The sequence below is a fragment of the Tursiops truncatus genome, chromosome 15 (genome assembly GCF_011762595.2).
Source record: "Tursiops truncatus isolate mTurTru1 chromosome 15, mTurTru1.mat.Y, whole genome shotgun sequence".
Classification (NCBI taxonomy): domain Eukaryota; kingdom Metazoa; phylum Chordata; class Mammalia; order Artiodactyla; family Delphinidae; genus Tursiops; species Tursiops truncatus.
The window spans coordinates 75,609,364-75,633,068 of NC_047048.1; the positions used below are offsets into that span (position 1 = coordinate 75,609,364).

Below are 23,705 nucleotides of genomic sequence, written 5' to 3' on the forward strand. Positions count from 1 at the left end.
TCTAGACTAGCCTCCTAGGGGTGCGGGGCTGTGTCCAATTTAGTGCGCTGTAGAATTCCCCGGGGAGCTTATTTTAAAAGCTGCCCCTGGGAGGAAGAGGATCGCTACGCCCGACTTCCCTAATTTTTCGGACTGTCCGCCTGGCGCAAACAAGATGCTGTCCTAGGAGAGGCCTTGTGGGCGGGGTGGTGACGGGGAGGGGTGGTCTTTAAATGAAAGGATCCTCTAAGATATCTGTTCTCTATCCTGAATGCACGCTGGAACCACCCGGGGAGCTTTACAAACAACTGATGCCCAAGCCCCACCCCCAGGGATTCCGGCTGAATCGGCCTGGGGTGAGGCCTGGCTTCCGGGCTTTTAGAAACTCCCCGGGGCATTCTAAAGTGCTGTGGGAGCTGGAACCGCTGCTCCACCGGATTCCAATGAAAAGGGGTGGTCTATACCGATGGTTCTCAAACTTGGCTCTATGTAAGAATCACCTGGCGAACATAAAAAGTACTGATGCCCAGGTTCCAACCCTAAAGGTTGTGTGTGGCCGTCAGACTTCGGAAGTTTTGAAGGAGCCCCAGGTGATTGCAATCTGAAAGCGAGTTTGAGAATCGTTTACCAGGTGGTGCGGGGGCCGGGCGTAGTGAGCGTCGCGCGCCACTGGGTGGCGCTGCCCGCTCGGCCCGGCGTTCCGGGAGGCGTGGGCCGCGGCCACTGGGTGCGCACCTGCCCCGCCTCCGCCAGGCGGGCCACGGGGCATGCAGCCGGTCGGGGGCGGGGCTCCGAGGCCAGGACGCGGCGTCGGGTTCCCGGGCAGCCGCCGCCAGCTGGACTCTGCCGCGCTCCTCATGCTGCTCGTGGACGCCGATCGGCCGGAGCCCGTGCGCAGCGGGGCGCGCGAGCTCGCGCTCTTCCTGACCCCCGAGCCCGGGGCCGAGGTAGGGGACGGGGTTGGAAGTGGGGTAGGCGGGTCTTGGGGTTGCGGGATCCAGGGCTTGCGCTCCCCCGGGGAGGAGTGGACGAATGGAGACCCCTTGCGCGATGGACCCGGACCCTCGGTTTCCCCGCAGCATTCTCTCGTACCTGGCGCTGGGGCTCCGGACCCGCGCTGGAGGTCCGAGGGGTCCCTCCTTTGCGGAGCGGTGGCTGTCTGGCGTCGCGCAGAGATGCGCGTCAGGTCGCGCCCGCCCTCTCCTCCAGCCCCGGTTCTCGGGGGCCCAGACTTGCTTCCCATCCCTACCTGAGACCGCCCCCACACCCCCAGCATCCTCCGGGATGCCAGACTGAGGCGCGCTCGGAGCTGCTGCCCTTTGCCAGCCTGGGCCCCGGGGGAGGCTGACTCCCGGTCCTGCCCCTGCCCGGGCGCTCGGCCTGCTCTGCTCTGAGCTGATGCTACATGCCGGGAGGAGGCGGGCAGGCTGCGTCTGTGCGAGGATGCTGCCGGCCTCGGTACGCTTCTGTTGCTAGGAGGGAAAATACCTCATCTCTGGCTGTACTTTCTATTTTAAAAGCACAGAACAAAAAGTAGATCTAAAACTAGCCTCTTTATCTTCCAGCTGAAGCCAGTATGTTGACAGTGCCATGAAAGTTATTTACCGAAGTTCACCAGGAGTTATGTAGGGCCAGAAAGTCAAGCCATTCTCTCTTTAAATCTCAGAAGCAGTACAGAAGTATTTAAAATAAAGGGTAAGCACCCTCTCCTTTTTCTCTCTCACCTCAATTCTAGTTCCCAGAGATAACCATCTTTCACAGTTTGGTGTACATCATTCCAAACATATTAAAAATGCATTTACAAATGTAGGTATGCATATATACTAATAATTATACATAATTAGTTTTTACCCAAAAAACCCACGTGATACTAGAATAATGTTCTGTAACTTGCTTTTCTTTATTCAAAATAGCATGGACAAATGGAGAGTGACTTAATGGTAAGGTATAGGGCTTCTTTTCAGAGTGATGAAATAGTTCTGGAATTAGTGCTGATGGTTGCAAAACTTTGTGAATTCACTGAAAACCACAGAATCGTACACTTTAAAAGAGTAAATTTTATGGTATGTGAGTTATATCTCAATTTTAAAAAATAGTATGGACATATTTCCATGTCAGAATGTATCTATAAGAGCTCTCCAATTGAAATATAATTTGGGCCAAAGATGTGAGCCGTCCATGTAATTTTCTTTTTCTTTTTATTTTTTTGGCCACGCCACGTGGCATCTGGGGTCTTAGTTCCCCGACCAGGGATTGAACCCATGCCCCCTGCATTGGGAGCTTGGAGTCTTAACCACTGGACCGCCAGAGAAGTCCCCCATCCATGTAATTTTAAATGTTCTAGGAGCCATATAAAAAAGGGAAAAGAAACAGATGAAATTAGTTTCAATATATTTAATTCTTTCCAGTTTTATTGAGATTAATTGACATTAAACACTATAAGATTTAGATCTACAAGTTTCAATGTATTTAAAATAAGTGTCTCCAAAATATCCTTTCAGCATGTCATCAGCGTAAAAAAATTTAAGGAGATTTTTACATTCTTTGAAGTAAGTTTTCTTTTTTTATATAGTGATTCCTTCTTTTATATATATATAAATTTATTTATTTTTGGCTGCATTGGGTCTTTGTTGCTGCGTGCAGGCCTTTTCTAGTTATGGCGAGCGGGGGCTACTCTTCGCTGCTGTGCATGTGCGGGCTTGTCATCGCTGTGGCTTCTCTTGTTGCGGAGCACGGGCTCTAGGCACAGGGGCTTCAGTCGTTGTGGCATACGGGCTCAGTAGTTGTGGCTTGCGGGCTCTAGAGTGCAGGCTCAGTAGTTGTGGTGCACGGGCTTAGTTGCTCCGCAGCATGTGGGATCTTCCTGGACCAGGGCTCGAACCCGTGTCCCCTGTACTGGCAGGCGCATTCTTAACCACTGCACCACCAGGGAAGTCCTGAAGTAAGTTTTCAAAATCAGGCTTGGACGATTGAACTTACAGCACATCTCAGTGTGGACCAGCCACGTTTTAAGCACTTGATAGTCATGAGACGCTGGCGGCTTCTGCATCAGAGTGTGTAGGTCTTCATCATTCCTTGGCTTCTTCGTGTCCCACCATCTCAGAATAATTCCTCCTATTTTCTGAGCACATACTATGTGCCAGCAGCGTGCTGCACTCTGTCCATGGATTATGTCATTGCATCCTGGCAGTGACCCAGTGGCTAGGATGTTATGTCGACTTCATAACTGAAAACTGAGGCCCTCACCGAATAAGCAACATCCTATGAATGTCCTGTAATTTCTGAACCACACCCCCAGGGATGGGCATTTAGGTTGGGTACCTGCTTAAGGGTTTAAGTAACGTGAGCATTTTTCGTGTTCTTTCTCTCCCTTGCTCTCAGCAGCAAGTGTCACTGTGTCCAGCGGCTCAACCCAGCCTCATCTTGTCTCGACTAGGGACAGCCTTCAGGAGAAGCTGCATGTATTAACTTCATTTGCTCACTCAGGGCTCTCTCTAACTCAGACGCAGGCTGGCTCACGCTCGTTTGTAATGGCCGTAATGAAGAGCCGAACTCCCTGTAGCTCCACGCAGCAATAAAGCCACTTAGAGCTCTTGCTGAAGTTTATTTACCCAAAGAAGCAAAAACTGCCAGGTTGGAGTCGCTTGCAGCCTCTACTTAAAGCTTAATTCATTAGCAGTCCCTCGCGCTGAAGCTGTTTGCAGATGGGCAAATGAACTGGAAAGGGAAAGTCTGGTTTGGGAACAGGTCTGGGCAGCCAGTGCCTCCTGTACCAGCCCCTGTCCTAGGGCCACTTTGGGCTTTTAAATGGAGCAGTAGGAGTCTCAGACCAGCCAGCTCCAGTCCTAGGGGTGTCCTGGGGTTCTTAGGGAAGTGGGCCTTCCTCGTTCAACACCTTGAACCCCTGCCGTGTGCGGGGAGTGAAACACACAAGGGCTCCCACTCTCATGGCCCGACTGTCAGACAGTAAACACAGAACATACAAAACCTCTAAATTGTGATGAATGCCATGGAGAACATGGGCATGGGTGATGTGATAGAGGGTGTCTTTGTGTCTGGGAGACATGGGGTGGGGAAGGCGTCTCCAAGAAAGCTTGAGACCCGAGTGGTAACCCCTTAGGAATGGGCAGGGAAGAGGAAGCACAGAGGTCCAGGAGGGCGATTAGCAGAGGGACCCCACTTTGTCTGGGAGTGTTCAGGGAGGGCTTCCCTGAGGCAGCATCATTTTAGGCTGAGCTCTGAAGCATGAATAGAAGTTGACCAGGCTGAGAGGTAGGAGGAAAACATCCCAGGCAGAGGAAACAACTGGCAAAGATCCTGGGGTGGGATGAAGCAGGGTGATCACCAGGATAGAAGAGCAAGCAGCAGGGAGAAGGGGGAGCTGTGGGAGGCGGGGCTAGTGAGGGGGCAGAAACCGTGTTGGGACTTTGCACTGTCTCCCCGGATCGAGGAGCCGCTGAAGGGCAGCATGTTGAGATGAGTCGGCAGGTGAGCATTTTACTATTTCTAGTGCCTTTGGGTTTTTCTGTCCAACCAGCTTCTTGTGTTTTACTTTCTCTCTTTTTCTGGTTTGAACTTCCTCTTTTAGGGGACGTTTCAGGCAGGATCTCCGGAAGCTGCTTCAAGATGGCAGGGAGAGAGAGAGAGAGAGAGAGAGAGAGATGTTTGCCTCTTGGGTGCCCTGTGACTTAGGAGGGAGGGGAGTTCAGGGCCCTCCCGAATGGCTGGCTCCTGATACCCACCCAAGGGTGAATTCCTGACCAGACTCTGAGAATTCCATTTGGTTCCTGTGCTGGAACACGGGACAGATTTGCCCACAGATGGGGTTAATGGCCTACATGGAAGGAAATAAAGGAAGCCAGCACTTTCTCACACCTAGGGACTTTGCTTGAGTGGGCAAAGGATGATGGGGGAAAGCGCCTGTTAACCACATGTGGATTAGATAAGGGGTTGCAAACTGGTGGCCCAGAGGCTGAATCCAGTACTCTGATATGATGGGTTCAATTCACATAGGGGTTTTTAAATGGAGAATTTTCATGAAGAAAATCTGAGTTTCTTGTTTATTTAAAATATGGACAGTCTGGTAATCCTAGGTCCCTGTTTCCTAGTTGTGGTCTCCTGTTTGCCACAGTCCCCACTCCTCCTCATTGTCTCCCTCATACCGAAGTTGGTGTCAGTTACCATTTACCCTTGTGCTTGAACCTTTGAATTTTCTGTAGTCATTATAAGAGGAAAGGGAACTATTTCTCCAAACCGTGTGTCTGGACTGAAATGGGAAAACATAAATTAGCCAAAAATGCCCTTGAGTTTCAAGAAAAAATGTAGAAGAGACTGTTTCTTTGTGGAAGTAAAGAATATTTTATTGTGTCCAACCTGCAAACACCCTGTGCCTATGGGAACCCTGGCATGTGTCTTATTCTTATGACCTACTGGTCCCCTTTCGGGATTCAAATTTGGATGTTCAGATTAGAAGTCTGTGGGTGGGTGCCAGGGCACAGTCTACTCTGTCTAGAGATGTAGTTCTATATTAATTTATTCCTCAGATCTTTTTTTAAAAATAAGTTTATTTTATTTATTTATTTTTGGCTGTGTTGGGTCTTTGTTTCTGTGCGAGGGCTTTCTCTAGTTGCAGCAAGCAGGGGCCGCTCCTCATTGCGGTGCGCGGGCCTGTCACTGCTGCGGCCTCTCTCGTTGCGGAGCACAGGCTCCAGATGCGCAGGCTCAGCACTTGTGGCTCACGGGCTTAGTTGCTTCACGGCATGTGGGATCCCCCCAGATCAGGACTCGAACCTGCGTCCCCCGCATTGGCAGGCAGATTCTTTTTTTTTTTTTTTTTTTTTTTTTGCGGTACGCAGGCCACTCACTGTTGTGGCCTCTCCCGTTGCGGAGCAGAGGCTCCGGACGCACAGGCTCAGCGGCCATGGCTCACGGGCCCAGCCGCTCCGCGGCATGTGGGATCTTCCCGAACCGGGGCACGAACCCCTGTCCCCTGCATCGGCAGGAGGACTCTCAACCACTGCGCCACCAGGGAAGCCCCAGGTAGATTCTTAACCACTGTGCCACCGGAGAAGCCCCTTCAGATCTTTATGGAAGACCTGCTGTGTGCCAGGCACTGTGCCGGGCACCGGGGAGAGGCCAGTGAGACAGAGGCGATGCCTGCCCTCAAGGTGTGGCACTGCAGTCAGGAAGATGAGCCCACTAGGAGTTACCCAGCAGAGTAGCTAACGGTAATAAATGCCACGAGGGAGACACCTGAGGGGCTGTGATAGAGACACACAGGAAGATTGGAAGGAACCACCAGGCAAAGATCTGACATCATGTGTGTCGCTGGAGACAGGGAAAAATGAGGTCTCCAGAGGTGCCTGAGTGGGTGGACCTCAGTGATAAAGGGGAGAGGGGGCAGGGCCTGGGGTCAAGGGGAGGAGTCTGGATTCGATTCTGGGGTGTCATGGATAGAAGCTGTGAGCAGGGCCAAGCTGGGTGTGAGCAGGGGAAAGACGGGATCAGATTTGTGGACTTAGGGCTGCAGTGCTGGATCGCGTCGGAGGGGCTGGCGTGGCAGCAGGGGGACCACAGGTGTGGATGTCCCGGTGGACGTACACCGAGCTGGCCAGGCTCCCTGAATCAGAACCTTTGGGGGTGTGAGAGCCAAGGCCAAGGTGGGCGCTTGGAGAGGGGCAGCATTTCTCGGAAGAAAGTTCCTATATTTCTCCCCGCAGAACTGCCCAGCAGTGGAAGGACCTGTCCCTGGCTCTGAACAATCTCTTATCACAGGACAGCTGGGCTTTGGGGGAGGGTCACCTTGGAACCTTGGCTAGAAGTTCCCAGTCTGGCTGACTCTCAGCACGAACCGAGAAGCTTTGAAACAGGTTCCCAAAGACGGGAAGTGACCCTGGTGCCAACCAGCCCAGGCTGGTCGTGTAGCGATGCTCCCGCGCAGCGGACAGCTCGCGGCTGCAGCGAGTCAGCTCTGAACATGCCATTCCGGCACCGGGGAGAAAAGCAAGATGCACAGAGGTGTGTGCAGTGTAAATAAAAACTTTAAAGGCAAAAAACACCTATTTCATGCATCTATAAATAGGAGATCCAGTTAAATCGATCGCTGAGTGGGGTGTGGTAGGTGGAGCATAGCCAAGGTGAGAGCACTGGGGTAGGGCGTGGTCCCCAACCTTTGCCAAACATCTGCATCATCTGAGATCAACAACAAAAAGTGCTGATGCCCGGCTCCCACCCCCAGATACTCTGATTTCGTTGGTGTGGGTGCCACCTGGGCATTGGAACGCTGAAAACCCTCCAGCAAGGTTGTAAGCCTGGAGTGGCCAAGACTGATTAGTCTGTTGGACGGTCACCACGACTGCTAACTGTTGGAGGCACCCCAGGCCTGGGGATCTGGACTTGTAAGCGCCCCTCCGGAGATTTTGATGGCCAGCCTGCCGGGGGCTCACAGCTTCCGTCAGTGCTAGCGGGACTGGCCCCATGCCCAGGAATGCCTGCTTCCAGCCGCCGCAGGAGGACAGAAAACCCGTCGGTCCTGCCTGCTGCTGTGTCTACCGCACCAGCTACTGATGCCTCACGTATCAGTTGAAGAAGCATCCTTTACAGATGTGTGCCTCCCCCCAACCCGCTTGCTCCTGGTCAGGCTGAGTGGTGGGAGGACCAGCTCTGGAGCCACATGGCCTGGGTTCAGATCTCGGCTTTGCGCTCATGCTTCTCTCTGCCTTTTCCCCTCCAGTTGTGGGGTTGGATGAGATGATTCACGGGCAACACTTGGCTCAGGGTCAGGCCCACAATAAGCGATCTGGTGCATTAGCTACAATTATTCACTTATTCATTCTATAGCTGTTTATGGAGCAGGTACCAGGTGCGGACCCCATGTCAGGAGCTGGAAAGCAAAAGTGCAGGAGAGGCCCGCCGCCCTCAGGGCTCTCAGAACAGGTGGGAGGGTAGACGTGACACACATTAATATTTCCACACAGTGTTTGCAAGAGGGCGATTTCAGCCCTTCGCTTGTGCAGAAGGTGGTGAATTTTCTCTCACTAGCACAACCTCGTGTAAGCCTGGAAGTCCAATGTTAACTTTCTGTATCTGTGTACGTGAGACCAACCATAGATTCCAGTTTTTGGTTTGCAAAGCATAGTTGCTGCATCCGCGGTCAGCATGAGCCCCCGGTTCTCTTAAGCTGTCTCGGGATCTGAATTGGTTCCTTGGTGCAAGTGTGATGGAAATTTGGCCTGTGGTTCTTTTAAGTGAATTGGAGTTGGTTTTAAAATAAGTTTGTTTTAAAAATAAAAAATATATGCACATGTTACAAAATCCAAAGGTCCCGGTGACCATGGAATGCTGAGTGAGGCCCTGCCTCTCCCGGTTCTCAGCCCCTGCTGCTCTACAGAGGCCGCTGCAGGCCATGCCTGTGTCCCCTGTCGTCCCCACCTGCCGCCTCCCCCTTCTGCATTGTGCTTTTTTCACTCACTATGTCTTAGACAGCTTTCCATATGAGTGCACAGAGAGCTGGCCAATTATTTTTTAGCTGCTAAACAGAATCTCATTGTCTGTCTGAATTATAATTTAGGTAACCATTCCTCTACTGATGGACATTTAGGTTACATGGATTCTTTAGCTGTTACAAAGTCTGTTGCGGGCTTCCCTGGTGGCGCAGTGGTTAATAATCCACCTGCCAATGCAGGGGACACGGGTTCAACCCTGGTCTGGGAAGATCCCACATGCCACGGAGCAACTAAGCCCGTGCACCACAACTACTGAGCCTGCGCTCTAAAGCCCACGTGCCGCAGCTACTGAGCCCACGTGCCGCAACAACTGAAGCCCGCACACCTAGAGCCTGTGCTCCTCAACAAGAGAAGTCACCACAATGAGAAGCCCGTGCACCGCAACGAAGAATAGCCCCTGCTCACCACAACTAGAGAAAGCCCACCCACAGCAATGAAGACCCAACACAGCCAAAAATAAATAAAAACCAAAAAAAAAACCCAAAACAAAGGCTGTTGCAATGAGTATCTCTGTACGTACATCATTTTGCATTTGTGCATATATGTCCGGAGGATACATACCTAGTGGGGGAATTACTGGGTCCAAGGATACATGCATATAAAATTTTGGTTGCTGTTGCCAAATTAACCTTCTTAAAAGTCAGGGTCAAGGCGAGAGTAGAGTAGTCAGCCCTTCTAGACATTCACACCTCAAGGTCGAGGGTCCCTCTGGGGGATGGGAACTCTTATTTGAGCTGCTGTAGGGGCCTGGGAGGAAGGAGTTCCCGTGTCCCCTCTTTGGGAAGTGGATCATCATCTAAAGGGCCAGGTCCTCTCAGTTTGCGATTCCAGCGCAAGGCCATTTGGAGAATCCCTTCGTTTGCTCTTTCCAGCCCTTCATTCTTGGCTTGCCCAGCTCCCAGGGTCTTTCTGCCATTGATCCTGCCCTTTCATCCTGTGCACAGAGATGAGGCTGCTTCCTCTGAAGACCTTTACTTTCCCTGTCATCTGAAGGGGCCACCATGAGCGCTTTTGGAGAAGAGGTGACATTACTAATTACATGCCCTGAATGTGGGCAGGCCTCACAGTCCTTGAGCCTGTTTCATTTTCACCCCCGTCGTGTACTCATGGACCCTGGCCCAGCCCGGCTGGAGGAAGCAGGAGCAAGGTCAGGCCATAGCGCCAGGTGTCAGGCAAAGCTACCACCACACCCGCCCCTGAACGGGCTGCATGTGGGTGTCCTCTGGCTGGCATGGTGATCTGCTTTTTAAAATGCTAAGTAGATGCCAACTTTTAAAAAGTGGGAGTTTTCACATAAAAATCCAAATGTCTGGCTTCTTGAAAAATGTTGCAGCAAAAGCTACAGGTCTTCAGTGGCCTTGTTCCTGGGCTGAGTGGACCTTGTGGTTTCTAGAAGGATTCTCCGGGGGCGGGAGAGAGAGAGGGAGGGGAAGGGGGAGGGAGAGAGAGAGTGTGTGTGTGTGTGTGTGTGTGTCTGTAAACAGCATTATTGTGATATAATTCACATGACATAAAATCCACCCATTTAAATGTACAGTTGAATGGCTTTTGGTTTATTCACAGAGTTGCACAACGATCAACCACAATCAATTTTAGAACATTTTCATTACCCCCCAGAGAAACCCTGTCCCCCTGAGCTCTCCCTCCACCAAGAACCCCTAATCTACTTTCTGTCTCTAAAGATTTACCTGTTCTGGACATTTCATAGATGTTTGGGTTTGTGTGGTTTTTTGTTTGTCTGTTTTTGTTTTAAATTTATTTTATTTATGTTTGGCTGCGTTGGGTCTTTGTTGCTGCACGCGGGCTTTCTCTAGTTGCGGCGAGTAGGGCTACTCTTCGTTGTGGCGCGTGTGCTTCTCATCGCAGTGGCTTCTCTTGTTGCGGAGCATGGGCTCTAGGCGCGCAGGCTTCAGTAGTTGTGGCTCGCAGGCTCAGTAGTTGTGGCTCACGGGCTCTAGAGTGCAGGCTCAGTAGTTGTGGCACACGGGCTTAGTTGCTCCACGGCATATGGGATCTTCCAGGACCAGAGCTCTAATCCATGTCCCCTGCATTGGCAGGCGGATTCCCAACCACTGCGCCACCGGGGAAGCCCGATGTTTGCGTTTTAAAGACACCAATCGGTCAGAGGTTTGAAGGCTCTGTTCAGCCTACAGTCAGGTTTGTTTGGCCGTCAGAGTGTTTTTTAATTTTTTAGGTTAGTTTTGAACATTTTCGAATTGGAAGAGCTTTCATAAATATCTAGATCATCCTTTTGTCTTTTTTTTTTTTAAGTGTTCTATTTTTTTAAATATTTATTTATTTATTTATTTTGGCTGTGCCAGGTCTTAGATGCGACACGCGGGATCTTTTAGTTGCGGCGTGCATGTGGGATCTGGTTCCCTGACCAGGAATCGAACCCATGCCCCCTGCAATGGAAGCGCAGAGTCCTAACCACTGGACCGCCAGGGAAGTTCCCAGCTGTCCTCTTTAGACGGGGCCTCCCATTTGCCACAGTCCCCACCCCTCCCTCTTGTCTCCCTGCATGGCGTCAGCTGCCATTTATTTATTTATTTATGGCTGCATTAGGTCTTAGTTACTGCACGCGGGCTTTCTCTAGTTTCGTCGAGCGGGGGCTACTCTTCGTTTCAGTGCGCGGGCTTCTCATTGTGATGGCTTCTCCTGTTGCAAGCACAGGCTCTAGGTGTGCAGGCTTCATTAGTTGTGGCATGCGAGCTCAGTAGTTGTGGCTTGTTGGCTCTAGAGCACAGCCTCAGTAGTTGTGGAGCACAAGCTTAGTTGCTCCGTGGCATGTGGGATCTTCCTGGACCAGGGCTTGAACCCGTGTCCCCTGCATTGGCAGGTGGATTCTTAACCACTGTGCCACCAGGGAAGCCCCAGCTGCCATTTATTATCCTGCTGGTGCTGCTGTGTTTCTCGGAGGAAAGTAAAACGTCTCTGTCAAAAGTGGGAAACTGAGATAAGCAATGTGAAGAAAACATTCTTAAGCGTGGCCCCCTTCCCTAGTATTCATTTCCTGCCTGGCTTCTGTCTTTTTGAGTTTGGAGACCCTGGTGGGGTCACAGCCATCTCCTGCATGGGTGGAGCATCTCACCAAGAGTAACCTAGAGAAAGAACTTACTTGACCCTCCTCAGCTTCCATCTCCAAACACAGAGAGTCGGAGGATTCCCACCCCCCTTCACTTTCAAGTGGGGAAACCGAGGCACAGAGATGGTCAGAGGTATAGTTAAGACCACACAGCATGAATGCAAATGGGGACTAAGACGCCATTGCGGCTGCTGTTCTCAGGCTGCAGCTCTTCCAGGAGAGCACTTTTCTTCCTCCTTCCCGTGGCCCTTTTCTTTTCTCCTCCCTCCCTCCTTCCTTTCTTGCAACAAATATTCATTGAGCACTGTATTGGTTACCAATTGCCAGGTAACAAACCACTCCCAACCTTAGTGTTTAAAAACGACCCCCATTTTATAGTGCCTGATTTTGAGGTTGGTGGAGCTCCTCTGCGCCGTTCTGCTCCCGTGGTGTCGGCTGGGCTGCCTCATGAGGCTGCGTTCAGCTGGAGGGTTGGTGACAGTGGAAGGTCCAACATGGCCTCACTCATGTGTTGGGCAGTTGGTGCTCCAGCTGGGGCACCTCAGTTTTCCTGCACGACCTCTCATTCTCCAGGATCTTTTCCGCCCTGTGGCCTTTGCAGCAAACTTGCCTGCTGTTGTCTTCCAAGAGGGTGAATCAGAAGCTGCAAGGTCTCTAGACTCGGAAGTCACAGAGCGTTGCTTCCACCACATTTTACTGGTCAAAGCAAGTCACAGACTAGATTCGGGTGGAAAGGAATGATCCTACCTCTTCATGGGCAGAGTGGCAAGGTCATATTGCAAAAAGATACGTGGGATGGGAGAGAGTTGGACGGCCGTCTTAGGAAACACAGGTACCTACTATGTGCCAGGCATTATTCTAGGCCCTGGGAACACAAAGGTAAATAAAAGAAAAGAAAACCCTTGTTCATCAGGAGCTTTCATTCTGTTGGGGGAAGATGACAGGAAACAAGTAAAATATATAGTAAGTTATATGGTGATAAAGGCTAAAGAGAGAAATAAATTGGGGCAGGATGTGGCGTGGTAGGGAAGCTACAGGGTCAGGGAAGGCCTCACTAAGGAGAGTCATATGAGCAAAGGCTAGAAGGAAGTATGAGATGAGCTTTACCAGTGAAGGGAACAGCAGGTGCAAAGGCCCTGGGGTGAGGACATGGTTGGTGTGGTTGCTGGGGAGGCCTCCAGTAGGCATTTACTGATTGAGATGGAAGATGGGGGAGGACTTTTTTTTTAAATTAACATAATCCATATAACATAAAATTTACCATTTTAAAGTATAAAGTTAAGTGGTTTTTAGTATATTCTTGATGTTGTTCAGACATCACCACAACCTAATTCCAGAACATTTCCATCACCCAAAAAAGAAATCCCGTAACCATCAGCGGTTATTCCCTACTCCCCCTCCCCCCATTCCATGGGGGAGACAACTACCAAGACACTTTCTGTCTCTGTGGATTTGCCTCTTCTGGACATGTCACATAAAAGGAATCATGTAATTTGTGGCTTCTTTCACTTAGCATATATTTTCAAGGATTATCCATGGTGTAGCACGTATTAGGACTTCATTCTTTTTTATGGCCAAATGATATTCCATCACATGTACATGCCATATGTTGTTTGTCCATTCATCCGTTGATGGACATTGAGTTATTTCTACTTTTTTGGCTATTATGAATCATGTACAAGTTTTTTTGTACGAACCTCTGTTTTCAGTTCTTTTGGATACATTGCTGGGTCATGGGGTAGCTCTATGTTTAACCTTTTGAGATTGGTTTCCAGACCAGGCTGGTTTCCAAAGCAGCCACGCAAGTTCACATTCCCACCCGCAGTGGATGAGGGTTCCAGTTGCTCCACGTCATCACCAGCTTTTGTCACTTGCCGTTTTTGTGGTCGTAGCCATTCTAGTGGCTGTGACGTGGTACGGTGGAAGATTCTGAGCTGAGGAGGGCTTTGGTTTTAACAGAGTCTCTGAGGAGTAGATTGAAGGGGAGCAAAAGAGGAAGCAGGGGACCAGTGAGTAACAGGCTACTGCAGTGGCCCCAGCGAGGGAAGGCACTGCCTTGCGCCAGAGTGGTGGAGAGAAGCGGTTGGATCTGGGACATATTCTGAAGGCAGAACTGAGAGGGTTTGCGTAAAGGTTGGATGGGGTTGGGGGTGGGAAGGAAAGAGGAGTCCAGGATCCTCCCATGTGTTTGGCCTGAGTACCTGGAAGATGAAGTTTCCCTTTGTGGAGATGGAGAAGACCACGGATGGTGGAGGATCATTTTGTGTTTCCTTGTGCCAGCTGCTGGTAGGCAGAGCCAGCCCCTTTTCGGCTTTTGACACGCCCAGCTGGGAAGCTGGGATTGGCACTTTGAGCAGATGTGGAAGACGGCGGTGAATACCATGATTCTCGCGTGTTAAAAAGATGCCTGCCTGCCGTCCCCACTGACCACGCCCTGAATGTCACTTAAAGCGAGCCACTTGCTTCCCTTCCCTCGGAGTGGGACAGTTTCTGCCCGGGGGTTGCAAAGGATGGTGAGGGCATTCATTTTGCTTATGGGCTGGTTAAAAAGGCATGTGGGCTGCAGCCTGCAGGACGCTTATTTCTGAGGCCACTTAGGGAATTACCGTGAGAGAAAATTGTCCCGTGAATGACCTGTGGGCACGGTGGGGTAGCTAATCCTTCCTGCTGGTTGGGAATGTCTTGGGACTTGTCCTTCCCTTAACTGACCAAGCAGTCAGCAAATGCTCTCTTTGCTCCCTCCCTGCTGCTTTGGGCCACCGCCCTAGGCACCAGGAGGAGGGGGTGGTGGGGAGACCATAGTTGACAGGCAGCAGTAAAGCGGGCACACTTTCCCCCTCCCCAGAGAGCACCTTGGTGGTGACAAACTTCTGAAGTCAGAGAGGTGAAATTTTCGCTTCAGCGTCTATTAGCTGTGTGACTTTGAACAAGTGACTTAAACTCTCTGATCCTCTGTTTCTCGATCCATAGAAAGGGGGAAATTATGGCACCTACAGTATAGAGTTCTCCTGAGAAGCAAATGAGATACTCCACATATGGTGATTAGCCCTTGTTTCTATTATGTAGTGAGAGAGATCCACAGAGCAACCGTTTATATGTGCCTGCTGTGTGCCTGCGCCCCGTTAAATGGCTTAGCCGTGTCTGTTATGTGAGGTTAACCTAAAATCCTGCCAGATGGATGCGGCACTTCCTGTCACAGATGAGCCTGCCCAGATGCTCAAGTTAAGCCCCCGGGCTAAGGTCATACAGCTGGCAAAAGAGAAAGATGGGGTTCGAACTCAGGACTGACTAACTTCCTTTGTGAACACGCTAGGAGAGGTCGAGAGGCTCTTCCTATGAGCAAAGAGCTGCAGTGTGTCTTGGGAAGGAGGCCGACCAGCCAGCTGGGGCGTGGTCCTTCATGTCCCTCTGGCAGGTTTAGTCTTCCCAGGTATCTTTGGACTGGGGCGTAGGTTGTCTGCACTGTGCTCCCTCATGCATCTGTGCCCGCTCCCGTCTCTCTCGCTTTCCTCTGCATCAGAAGGAACCACCAACCTTCCCCCTGCCACCTCAGTGGCCTCTCAGCTCCTTCTTTCTCCCTTAGTGCATTAAGGACACTTTTTTTTTTTTTACCATGCTTTTACTTTTTGGGGGGTGGGAGGGGGACTTCCTGTCCTCCCTCCACTGCAGTCCCCTTCCCCTGTCAAGCCTCCCCCAGCCAGGCACAGAAATAGTCCCAGCTGTGAGATGAAGGTTGCAGAGTTTAAAATTGCAGCTCGGTACTATTTATACTCCAGCCGGAAAGATGTTTTTTTGTGCAACCGTTTATTTGGTTGTGGTATTGACAGCCCAGGCGGCAGGCGGCTCCTGCACTGTATAAACATTTCTCCGGGGACAAGTGGCCAGTAAGGGCAGCCTTCAGGTGAGGGGGGCAGGTGCCAGGCCTGCCCAGAAATGTCTGGGAACACCTCCCTGGAGCAGAACAATTCGGCCTGGTAAGCCAGAGAAAGCGGTTCACGTTCCAGCTGAACTTCCTTCCTAGATGCTGGTAATTAGAAAAAAAAATAACAGGTATTTTATAAATCATGAAAATAGTACATGCTCGAGGGGAAAAAGGGTTCAGACTAATTTTTACACAAGTGAGTAAAGCAGGGAGACCCTTCATGTTCTATTTTGGTTGGCCCATGGAGCGTTAAAAATTTTTTTTTGAATTTGTGCCACTACTTAAAAATTGGGACATTTCCCATAAAGTTAGAATTTCTGGCTTCTCTTGAAAATGGAAGGTTCTGGCAATGCTGGCCTTGTGTTTGCTGATGGCTGCTAGTGGCTGGCTGCTCCAGAAGTAGGCAGAGTGATTCTCGGATCACCCCAAGCCCCGGTGGCCCGCTTTGTGTTCATCTACCTTACCGCCTGGCCTTGATAACTTCTGAGGTTTGGACCTTTCACGTAACATAAAACATTCAGGGCTCCTGTGTCAGAGTGTCAGACCTCATTCCCCAGTTCCTACTCCCCAGGGCTAAGTAAGCACTATCGATAGGGTTTCCAGATAAACTACGGGACCCCCAGTCACATACGAATTTCAGATAAACAACAAATACTTTTTTAGTGTAAGTATATCCCCTAACTATTACAGTTTGGCAGTATCATCCCAGGCCTTTCTCTGTTGAAGCAGACACGTGTCACAAGGGTAGTTTTGTATTCTATCTCCTGCAGTTGACTTTGCTCCCTGTGGTCTGTCTGAAGAGGCATTTTTCAGTGTTGATAAGAGCAGGCTTTGAGGCTGGGGACTCAAACCTACAGGAGAGTCTGGGCCCCAGTGCTTGTTAGCTCTGTGACCTTGAGCAGGTTCCCTTACTTCTCTGAGCCTCAGTTTCCTCATCTAAACAATGGGGGTGATGAGGGTCGCTTTGTTATCTCCTGTTAGTATTTATTTATCTCGTCTCTTTTGAGAGATGCGTCGAGTGGATGGTCCACGGTGGCTTGAACCAGAGAGGTTAAACAGACGTGCCCAAGGTTATCAAGACTGAGGCGGGCACATCCCGATTTCAAATGAGGCCAGGAGAGGTTCTGAAAAGGCAAAGTAGGTCTGGAGGGAACTGGGCAGATAATCCTAAGATTTAGTTTGCTTTAAAAAAAAAGAAAGACAATGAAGGGCGTTTGTCTCCCTGGAAACCACTTGCTAATCTCCAGGATCTTGTCTCTCTTCAGGCAGCGGAGGTGGAGGAGACCGTCGAGGGCTTGCTCCTCAGGCTGGAAGAGTTTTGCAGCCTGGCTGACATGGTGAGTGCCCGCCTGGGAGCCGTGGGTGCAGGCCCAGCCCAGACTTCAGGGCCTTCCTGGGCTTCCCTGGGGAGCCACCTCGGTGGCGTGGCGGCTTAGCCAGCGGGAGGCGTGGGCAGCGGCGTGGGGGCAGCTCACACCCTCTCCCTCTGTCCACACGAGGTTCCCTGAGGCGGCCATCTTGATAACGCCCTTCCCCGGAGATGCCTTCATTCCACCGAGGAGGCGGGAGTGGGCCACCAGGTGGCACTCTCGGGCCCGATGCGGGGAGCCGGTCGGCGGGGACGCTAAGACTATATTTAACTTTCCTTGCTCTGCACAGTTCGCCAGGCAGACGTGGAGACAGCCAGGAAATGGCTTCAGGCCTGGGAGGCCTAGGAGGAGCCTCCTGGCCGGGTCCTGGCCCTGGCGGGCTGCGGCATCGAGCGCCCTCCTCAGCCCTTTGGTCCCTCCACTGTTGCCTCCCACCCTGCTTGGTGGGAGCGGCTCCTCCTGGCGGGGTGGGGAGGACCGTGGAAGATGGTGCCCTAGGCCAGGAAGGCAAGGTCCCACTCCTCCTTGTGTCTCCAGGATGGTTGCTGGACAGCTGTGGGGCCCTGAGGAGCGCTGATAGAATGTTCTGGAAGTTCCCAAGGTTATTAAAGGCACACCAGCAGCCAGGGTTCGTGGCTTCGGCCTGGAGGCCCAAAGGGTGGAGCTCCATTTGGGGACCAGGCCTGCCTCTCCCCCGGAGCACAGGAAGCCCAGCTGGGCCCAGCCGGGCAGATGTGTACCAAGCGTCTGGAGAGACGCTGGTGAGCGCCCCAGGGAGTAGCGTTTGTTGAACATCTACTTTGTGCCACACTCCGTACAGAGCGTGCTCCCTGTATCCTCCCATTCCACCTCAGAGCAACCTGCCACGATGGGTACGACTTTATCCCCATACGTTCAACAGACATCTGAGCGCCTGCCTGTGCCAGCCCCTGGGGACACTGCAGTGAACAAGACACAAACATTCCCACAAGGACCTATCTGTGTTTTTCTCTTGAGAGCCAATTTTTTAGTTCAGATGTGGGTCCAGGTGGGAGCTGGGTAACGAGACTGGCTTTGAACGCCCTGAATGGTCCTTTCTTCATCACCGAACATTGGGCACCTTCTCTGACTGGTCCCTTGGTGAGCCTGAGGATGCAAAGAGAGACAGATCTGTCTCCATCCACCCTCCCGTCCGCATCCATCCACCCTCCCCTCCTCCCATCCGCAACAGCCCCCGATCCCCCAAACCCGATCTGTGTCCCAGCCGCTGTCCTCCAGGGTTGAAGCACTGGCCTGGAGGTGTGTTCCAGGTGCAAAGCGAGGCTGCAGAGGTTTTGAAAAGGAAAAGAGGTTCTAGAAGGAACTGGGCACATAATCCCAAGACTCAGTTTGCTTTTTTTTAAAAAAACGAAGAGGTGTTAAATTCTGCCTGGGAAATCAGGAAGTCTTTGCAGAACAGGTGGTGATTAATTTGGGGTTTGAAAGAGGAACAGGAAGAATTCAATTGCTGGGGAGGCGGGCATTCAGGCAGAGGGACCGGCCCTTGGGGGTGGCATGCTGGGCACATAGGGGCAGTGTGGGCCCACACAGTGGGGCATTGGGAAGATGGTGGGGACGGCGATCCTGGGACAGTTTTGTTCTCAAATCCCAGTGCATCCTCCTCCCATGAAGGGAGATCCACCAACTACCCTCAAAGAGAACTTTGGGCAGAAGTCAGCTTGGATAGACAGTGAGGGGCCAGGCCTTACTTGCCTTAAAAACTTCAAGGCTTCCTGTTGTGGGAAGTCTGCGGAGGTGCAAGATTGTATGCAGCGTCGAGAAGATCCTCTCCAAACTCAAAGCCTAGAGATGCATTTATGCAAAGATTTTAAATACAGAGGTCACAAGATGACCCATGGGCCCAATCCTGTCTGCAGACATGTTGGATGTCTCTGGGAAAAAAAAGAAGGAGGAATGAGCTGCTGACATTTATAGAATGTCATGCAAAAAAATATGGATTCCCGGCTTCTCTTGGAAAAGCAAAGATCTGTCCTTCCCGCCACCCCCTGCCCCATGCGTGCTTGTTCTCACCTGGCAAGCATCAGCCAGAGCTGGACAGTGGCCACCCTTGTGGAGAGCACACGTGCTCTCCTGCTTGTCACCGTCCCCACTGCTCCCCATGGGAGCCTCCTTGACTCCCCGGCCACCTGCCAGGTGCATCTGTCCTGTGCTGTGTGCGTGTGTTTTATAGGAGAGAACATTTCTCTGTACTTCGGGCCCTACTGAAAGCAGGCAGATATCCACCAGACCGAGAGAGTCCCGTGTTTTTAAGAAATGGAAGAGATTGCACTTCCCGGGAAGTGAAGACTATTTCAGTGTGTTTATATGCAAATGAGCATGTCTACATTAATAATAGAATGCGCCTGGTACGATGCTTTTGTGGCCCATGGAGGTGTTTTGTGTTCGCAGTCCCTACAGTGAGGCTCTGTGCTGATGCCGTTTCGATTATAGAAACCTTCTTGGCCCCCACATCTGGTGCTTAGCTTACCTAGTGTGTCTGTGCCCAGGTGTCATGGGCTCCATGGTACAGAGAGAGAGCTGTCCAGCTATCAGCCCTGGCTTGGGACCTCCTTTTCTCTTTTGATCCAAGCCAGGGATGAGTGGGGACCTCTGGGAGGCAGGTGATGTCACACCATGGACCACTGTCCCCAGGGCCCTGCTTTGGCCTTTGGAAACACTGATCAAGTTAGAGGTCCCAGAACGGCCGGGCTCCCTGGTGCACAGTCCAGAGAGAAATGGTTTCTTTCTGATAAAATCAGGCTGTTAGGAGTGAGAGTCCACCTTCCTGTCTGATGTATTAAGTCCTCTGCCAGTCTGTCCCGGATCACTCTAAGTGACCAGCATTCACACCATGTGCTCATGACCTGTTCTAACCTTAGATATAACGCCTCTTGCCATCACTTCAAGCTCTGACTCTTCCCAGTGGGGCCTTGGGCACAGCATGTCACCTTTCTGTACCTTTATTTTCTCCTCTGTAAAATGGAGGTGGTGGCTTTGATTATCTACTGCAGCATCAAACTACCCCAACACTTAGTGGGGTGAAACAACCACCAGTTTATTATGTGGGCCGGGACGGGGCACAGAGTACAGCTCATCCGAGCTCCGTGGCACCTACCGGGCTGGGGACATCCAGGGTGGCTGCTTCCCTCACTTGTCTGATGTCTGGGCTGGGAGGGCTGGCTGGCTGGGGACCAGTTGGCATCACTCTCCTCCATGCGGCCTCTCCTCGTGGCCGTCTGGCCTCCCAGAGCCAGCGCTCCAACAGATGGGAAGTAGAAGCCTCTGGAGACTTAGGTATGGCAATTAGCACAGTGTCACTTCTGTCGTATCTTATTGGTCAGAGCAGCCACATGGCCCACCGGATCCAAGGGGAAAGGACATAGACCCCTCTGCAGAACTTGTGGCCATCGGTCATCCACTGCAAATGGTACCCATCTCCAAAGAGTGATCGCGAGGAAAAGACAAGGCAGGGATGTGCCTTTACATCCAGTAGAACGGCCAAAAGGAAAAAGACAGACATTAGCAAGTGTGGATGAGGATGCGGGACAGCTGAAACTCTCCTTCACTGGCTGGTGGAAACGCACAAAGGGACAGCCGTGTGGAGCAGACACTCGCACACAAATGTTCATAGCGGCTTTGTTCATCATGCCCCAAACTGCAGGCAACCCCGGTGTCTGTGGGCAGTGGAAATGGGTAAATAAACAGTTGTTTATTCATACGCTGGAACGCACAGCAGTGGAAAAGAACGACCTGCCGTACACGGCAACGTGGGTGATTCTCACGAATGTGCTGTTGAGGGACAGAAGCCAGACACACGAGTGCTTCCTGTGTGAGGCTCCACCATATGAAGTTCACACCCAGGCAAAACCAGTCCATGGGACGGAAGTCAGGTAGAGGTTAGCCTTGGGAGGGTGGTCGTGACGGGGAGGACGCCAGAAGGAGCTTTATGGGGTGAGGGGATGTTCCATGCATTGGTCTGGGTGGTGGTTCCACAGATGTAAACACATACCGATTCATCGAGCTGTCCGCTAAGGCCTGGGCTCTTCACCGTATGTCATTTACACTCAATCAAAAGTAATTGCTTAGCATGGTGCCTGCTGTGTGTTAAGTGACCCATAAATAGTAGCTACTGAGGTCATCATCGTCATCAATATTAAAGCACCAGAGGGCCGTGACGCAGACGAGTTTATCCACAGAGACTGGATTTGTGAGGCCTTTCAGCTCAGTGCCCTTGGGGCTTTGGGCAGCGTGTCTGGGCCCTCGGAAACCCTAGTAGCCTTGGGCCCACCTTCTGGCAGGGAGCGACTCTCCCATCTCTCACATAAATGGAGAACATTTCCTGTTGGCCTCTGCCCAGCAGTTGCATTTGGGGTTGGTGTGCGTTCTTGGGTCAAGTGCGTCTGGCTCTTCCTCCTGGGCCTTGCATCATCCTGGAGAGCCATGTTTGCTCTGTGATAACCCCCTGCATCCACTACCCAGGCTTCTGGGCTCCGGAGGCCAGCTCCGGGGAGCTGGGAGGACAGGCTGGGGAAGGGTCCGCCAGGGCCCCCCGGCCCATAGACCTGGCTGGAGTTTCATCCCATTAGAGGCTCAAGAAGCACTGCTTCTTCCCTGACATCTTTGTTCTTCTGAGAAGTTTGCATAAGCGTGAACGCGCATGCCTGTGATGTGATGACGTGAGGTGGGATGGGTGTGAGAAGAGAAATGTGTCCCTTTCCTTCCACTCCCCTGTAAGATGAACAGGGCATGGGGTGGCCACGGACGCCGTGCTGGGGAGACTGTAGGTAGTGGTGGAGACTCTGGTGAACCAAAGCGGGCTGTTGTCACCCAGCGCCCGCTGATTGTTGCCAGGTGGAACATGTGGCATGTCAGTGTGGCCGGGTCTTCTGATTTCTCACAAGAAGCCAGAGATCTGGGTTTCTAAGGGAAATATCCTTAATTTTAGATCTTGGCACCTCGCTTGGTGGTACTTCCGGTTTTTCAGGCTGGTTCTGCGTGAGCCTGATAGAACACGTCTGCAGACCTCTGGTGTTAGGAGGTGGCCTCAGACCCACCTGGATTAGCATCCTCCATCTCCCACTTTGTAGGTTTGCAACCTTGCCCAGCTCATTTAGTTTTTCTCAGTTTCATCACCTATAAATCAAGGTTGAAGAGAAAGCAATTCCTGTACCACAGGGTCTGTTCAGCACGTGATGAACGCTCCTGGGTGTTGGTACCCTGCCCGCCCCCAGCCCAAGTTAAATACCCTGGTTTTTGTCTCTCGGTTCCCAGCTCTTGGGGGAGCCAAGAGGAAGGTTTGGGGGTGTTTCAGACTCCAAGGACTACCCTCTACTTTCCCCCCAAGGACCTGCAGGCTGCCTTCTGGGCAGGCGTAGAGAGTTCGCTCTGCCCTGAGTCTCAGCCAGGGGAGGAGCCTCTGCAGAGAGGGGCCTTCCTCCTCGGCCCGCAGACCCTCTGGCCCTCCAGTTCCTGAGGATCTGAGGCGAGGCGGGCAGAGTTCCAGAATCTCATCTCCGCCGCGTTCCCTTCACCCCCGTGGGTTGCTGAGACGAGTCCCTCCTGATTCTCACTTGTGCTCCGCTGCTTGTTTCTTTAGAAATTAACAGAAAGAAAAGATCTGCCTTTGATTCCCTGTGCTCTGACCTTGTCATGAGTTTCTGTTCTTCATCGCATCATGGCAATTTCTCCCCGAGTTTAGCCTTGTTGAGGGATGGGCTTCTCTCTAGAAATTTGGCCTGGGGGAAACAAGGGAGGATATCGAGCCCTTTTCCCTATCCCAGCTAACAACTGCAGGCGCCTGCAGGAGCCAGGCAGGATATGGAGGGAGTCAGGGGCTTGGGGCGAGGCGCTAGGGATGGGTGGCCACTGCAGAAACTGGGAGCGCGCGTGCCATTGGGAGGGAGCAGTTGCTACCCAGCCTAGCCTGCGGTGCCTGGGGAGACGGGCCCAGTGTCGCCAAAGCTGCTGACTTTTAAGAGAAGTTATAAATCCGCACTTAATCTGTTGAATATTTTAAAGCCATATCTATGTATTTTATTTTGGAATAGTTTTAGATTTACAGAAAAATTGCAAAGAGTTCCCACACAGCCCTCATCTAGTTTCGCCCGCTGTTAACCTCACCTTCGTACCTTTGTCAAAACCAAGGAACCAGCACAGATCCTTGGCTACTCACTGAACGCCACACTTGGTTGTGATTCCCCAGCTTCCCGTTAATGTCCTCCTCCTGTTCCAGGATCCATCAGACACCACATTGCCTTAAATTGTCAGGTCTCCTTAGGCCCCTTTAGTCCGTGACAGTTTCATTCTTTCCTGACTTTCCATGACTTTGGCAGCTGTGAGGGGTATTTGGTATTTTGTAGAAGGCCCCTCAGTTTGGGTTTGTCTGATGTTTTCTTGTGCTTAGACGGCGTTGTGAGCTTCTGGAGAGAATCCCCAGAGCTGAGGCGCCTTCTCATCACATCACATCAGGGGCACGTGACACCCACACGGCATCACTGGGCTGGTGGCCTGGCTCCACAGTAGCATCACCACATCCCCCTTTCTGCGACCCGTTCAGTGCCTTGTTCCTGTCACATTCGTGTGTATTTATCTTATAGTTGGGGATATCGTCCAATGTTACATTATTTTGTTGCTCAAATTGTCCCAGTTTGGGCCATGTGGCTCTTTCAGGTTGGCTTTTGTGTTCCTTTGACCTGCCCCATCCTTCTTTTCTTTTCTTTTCTTTTTTTTTTTTAACACTTTCTTACTTTCTGGCACTATGAGATGCTCCAGGCTTTTATATGTTCCCTGCCCCAACCCTAGAATCAGCCATTTCTCCTCGGAGCCCC

At 51.6% G+C, this 23,705-nt stretch overlaps 1 protein-coding gene across 4 annotated transcripts in view; it reads left to right on the top strand.

The window, feature by feature from the left end:
* Positions 1 to 400: 400 nt before the first annotated feature.
* BCAS4 (breast carcinoma amplified sequence 4) overlaps positions 401 to 23,705 on the top strand; it is a 60,248-nt gene continuing 36,943 nt past the window's right edge. Inside the window, exons 1-2 of one of the 4 annotated variants that reach the window (XM_019944025.3) lie at positions 401 to 926; positions 16,756 to 16,827. In XM_019944025.3, the coding sequence (XP_019799584.1) occupies positions 747 to 926; positions 16,756 to 16,827 (252 nt within the window). In that variant the 5' untranslated portion in view covers positions 401 to 746. The remainder of the gene's footprint in view (positions 927 to 16,755; positions 16,828 to 23,705) is intronic. The other 3 variants (XM_033839795.2, XM_019944023.3, XM_019944020.3) reach the window with 3 other exon arrangements.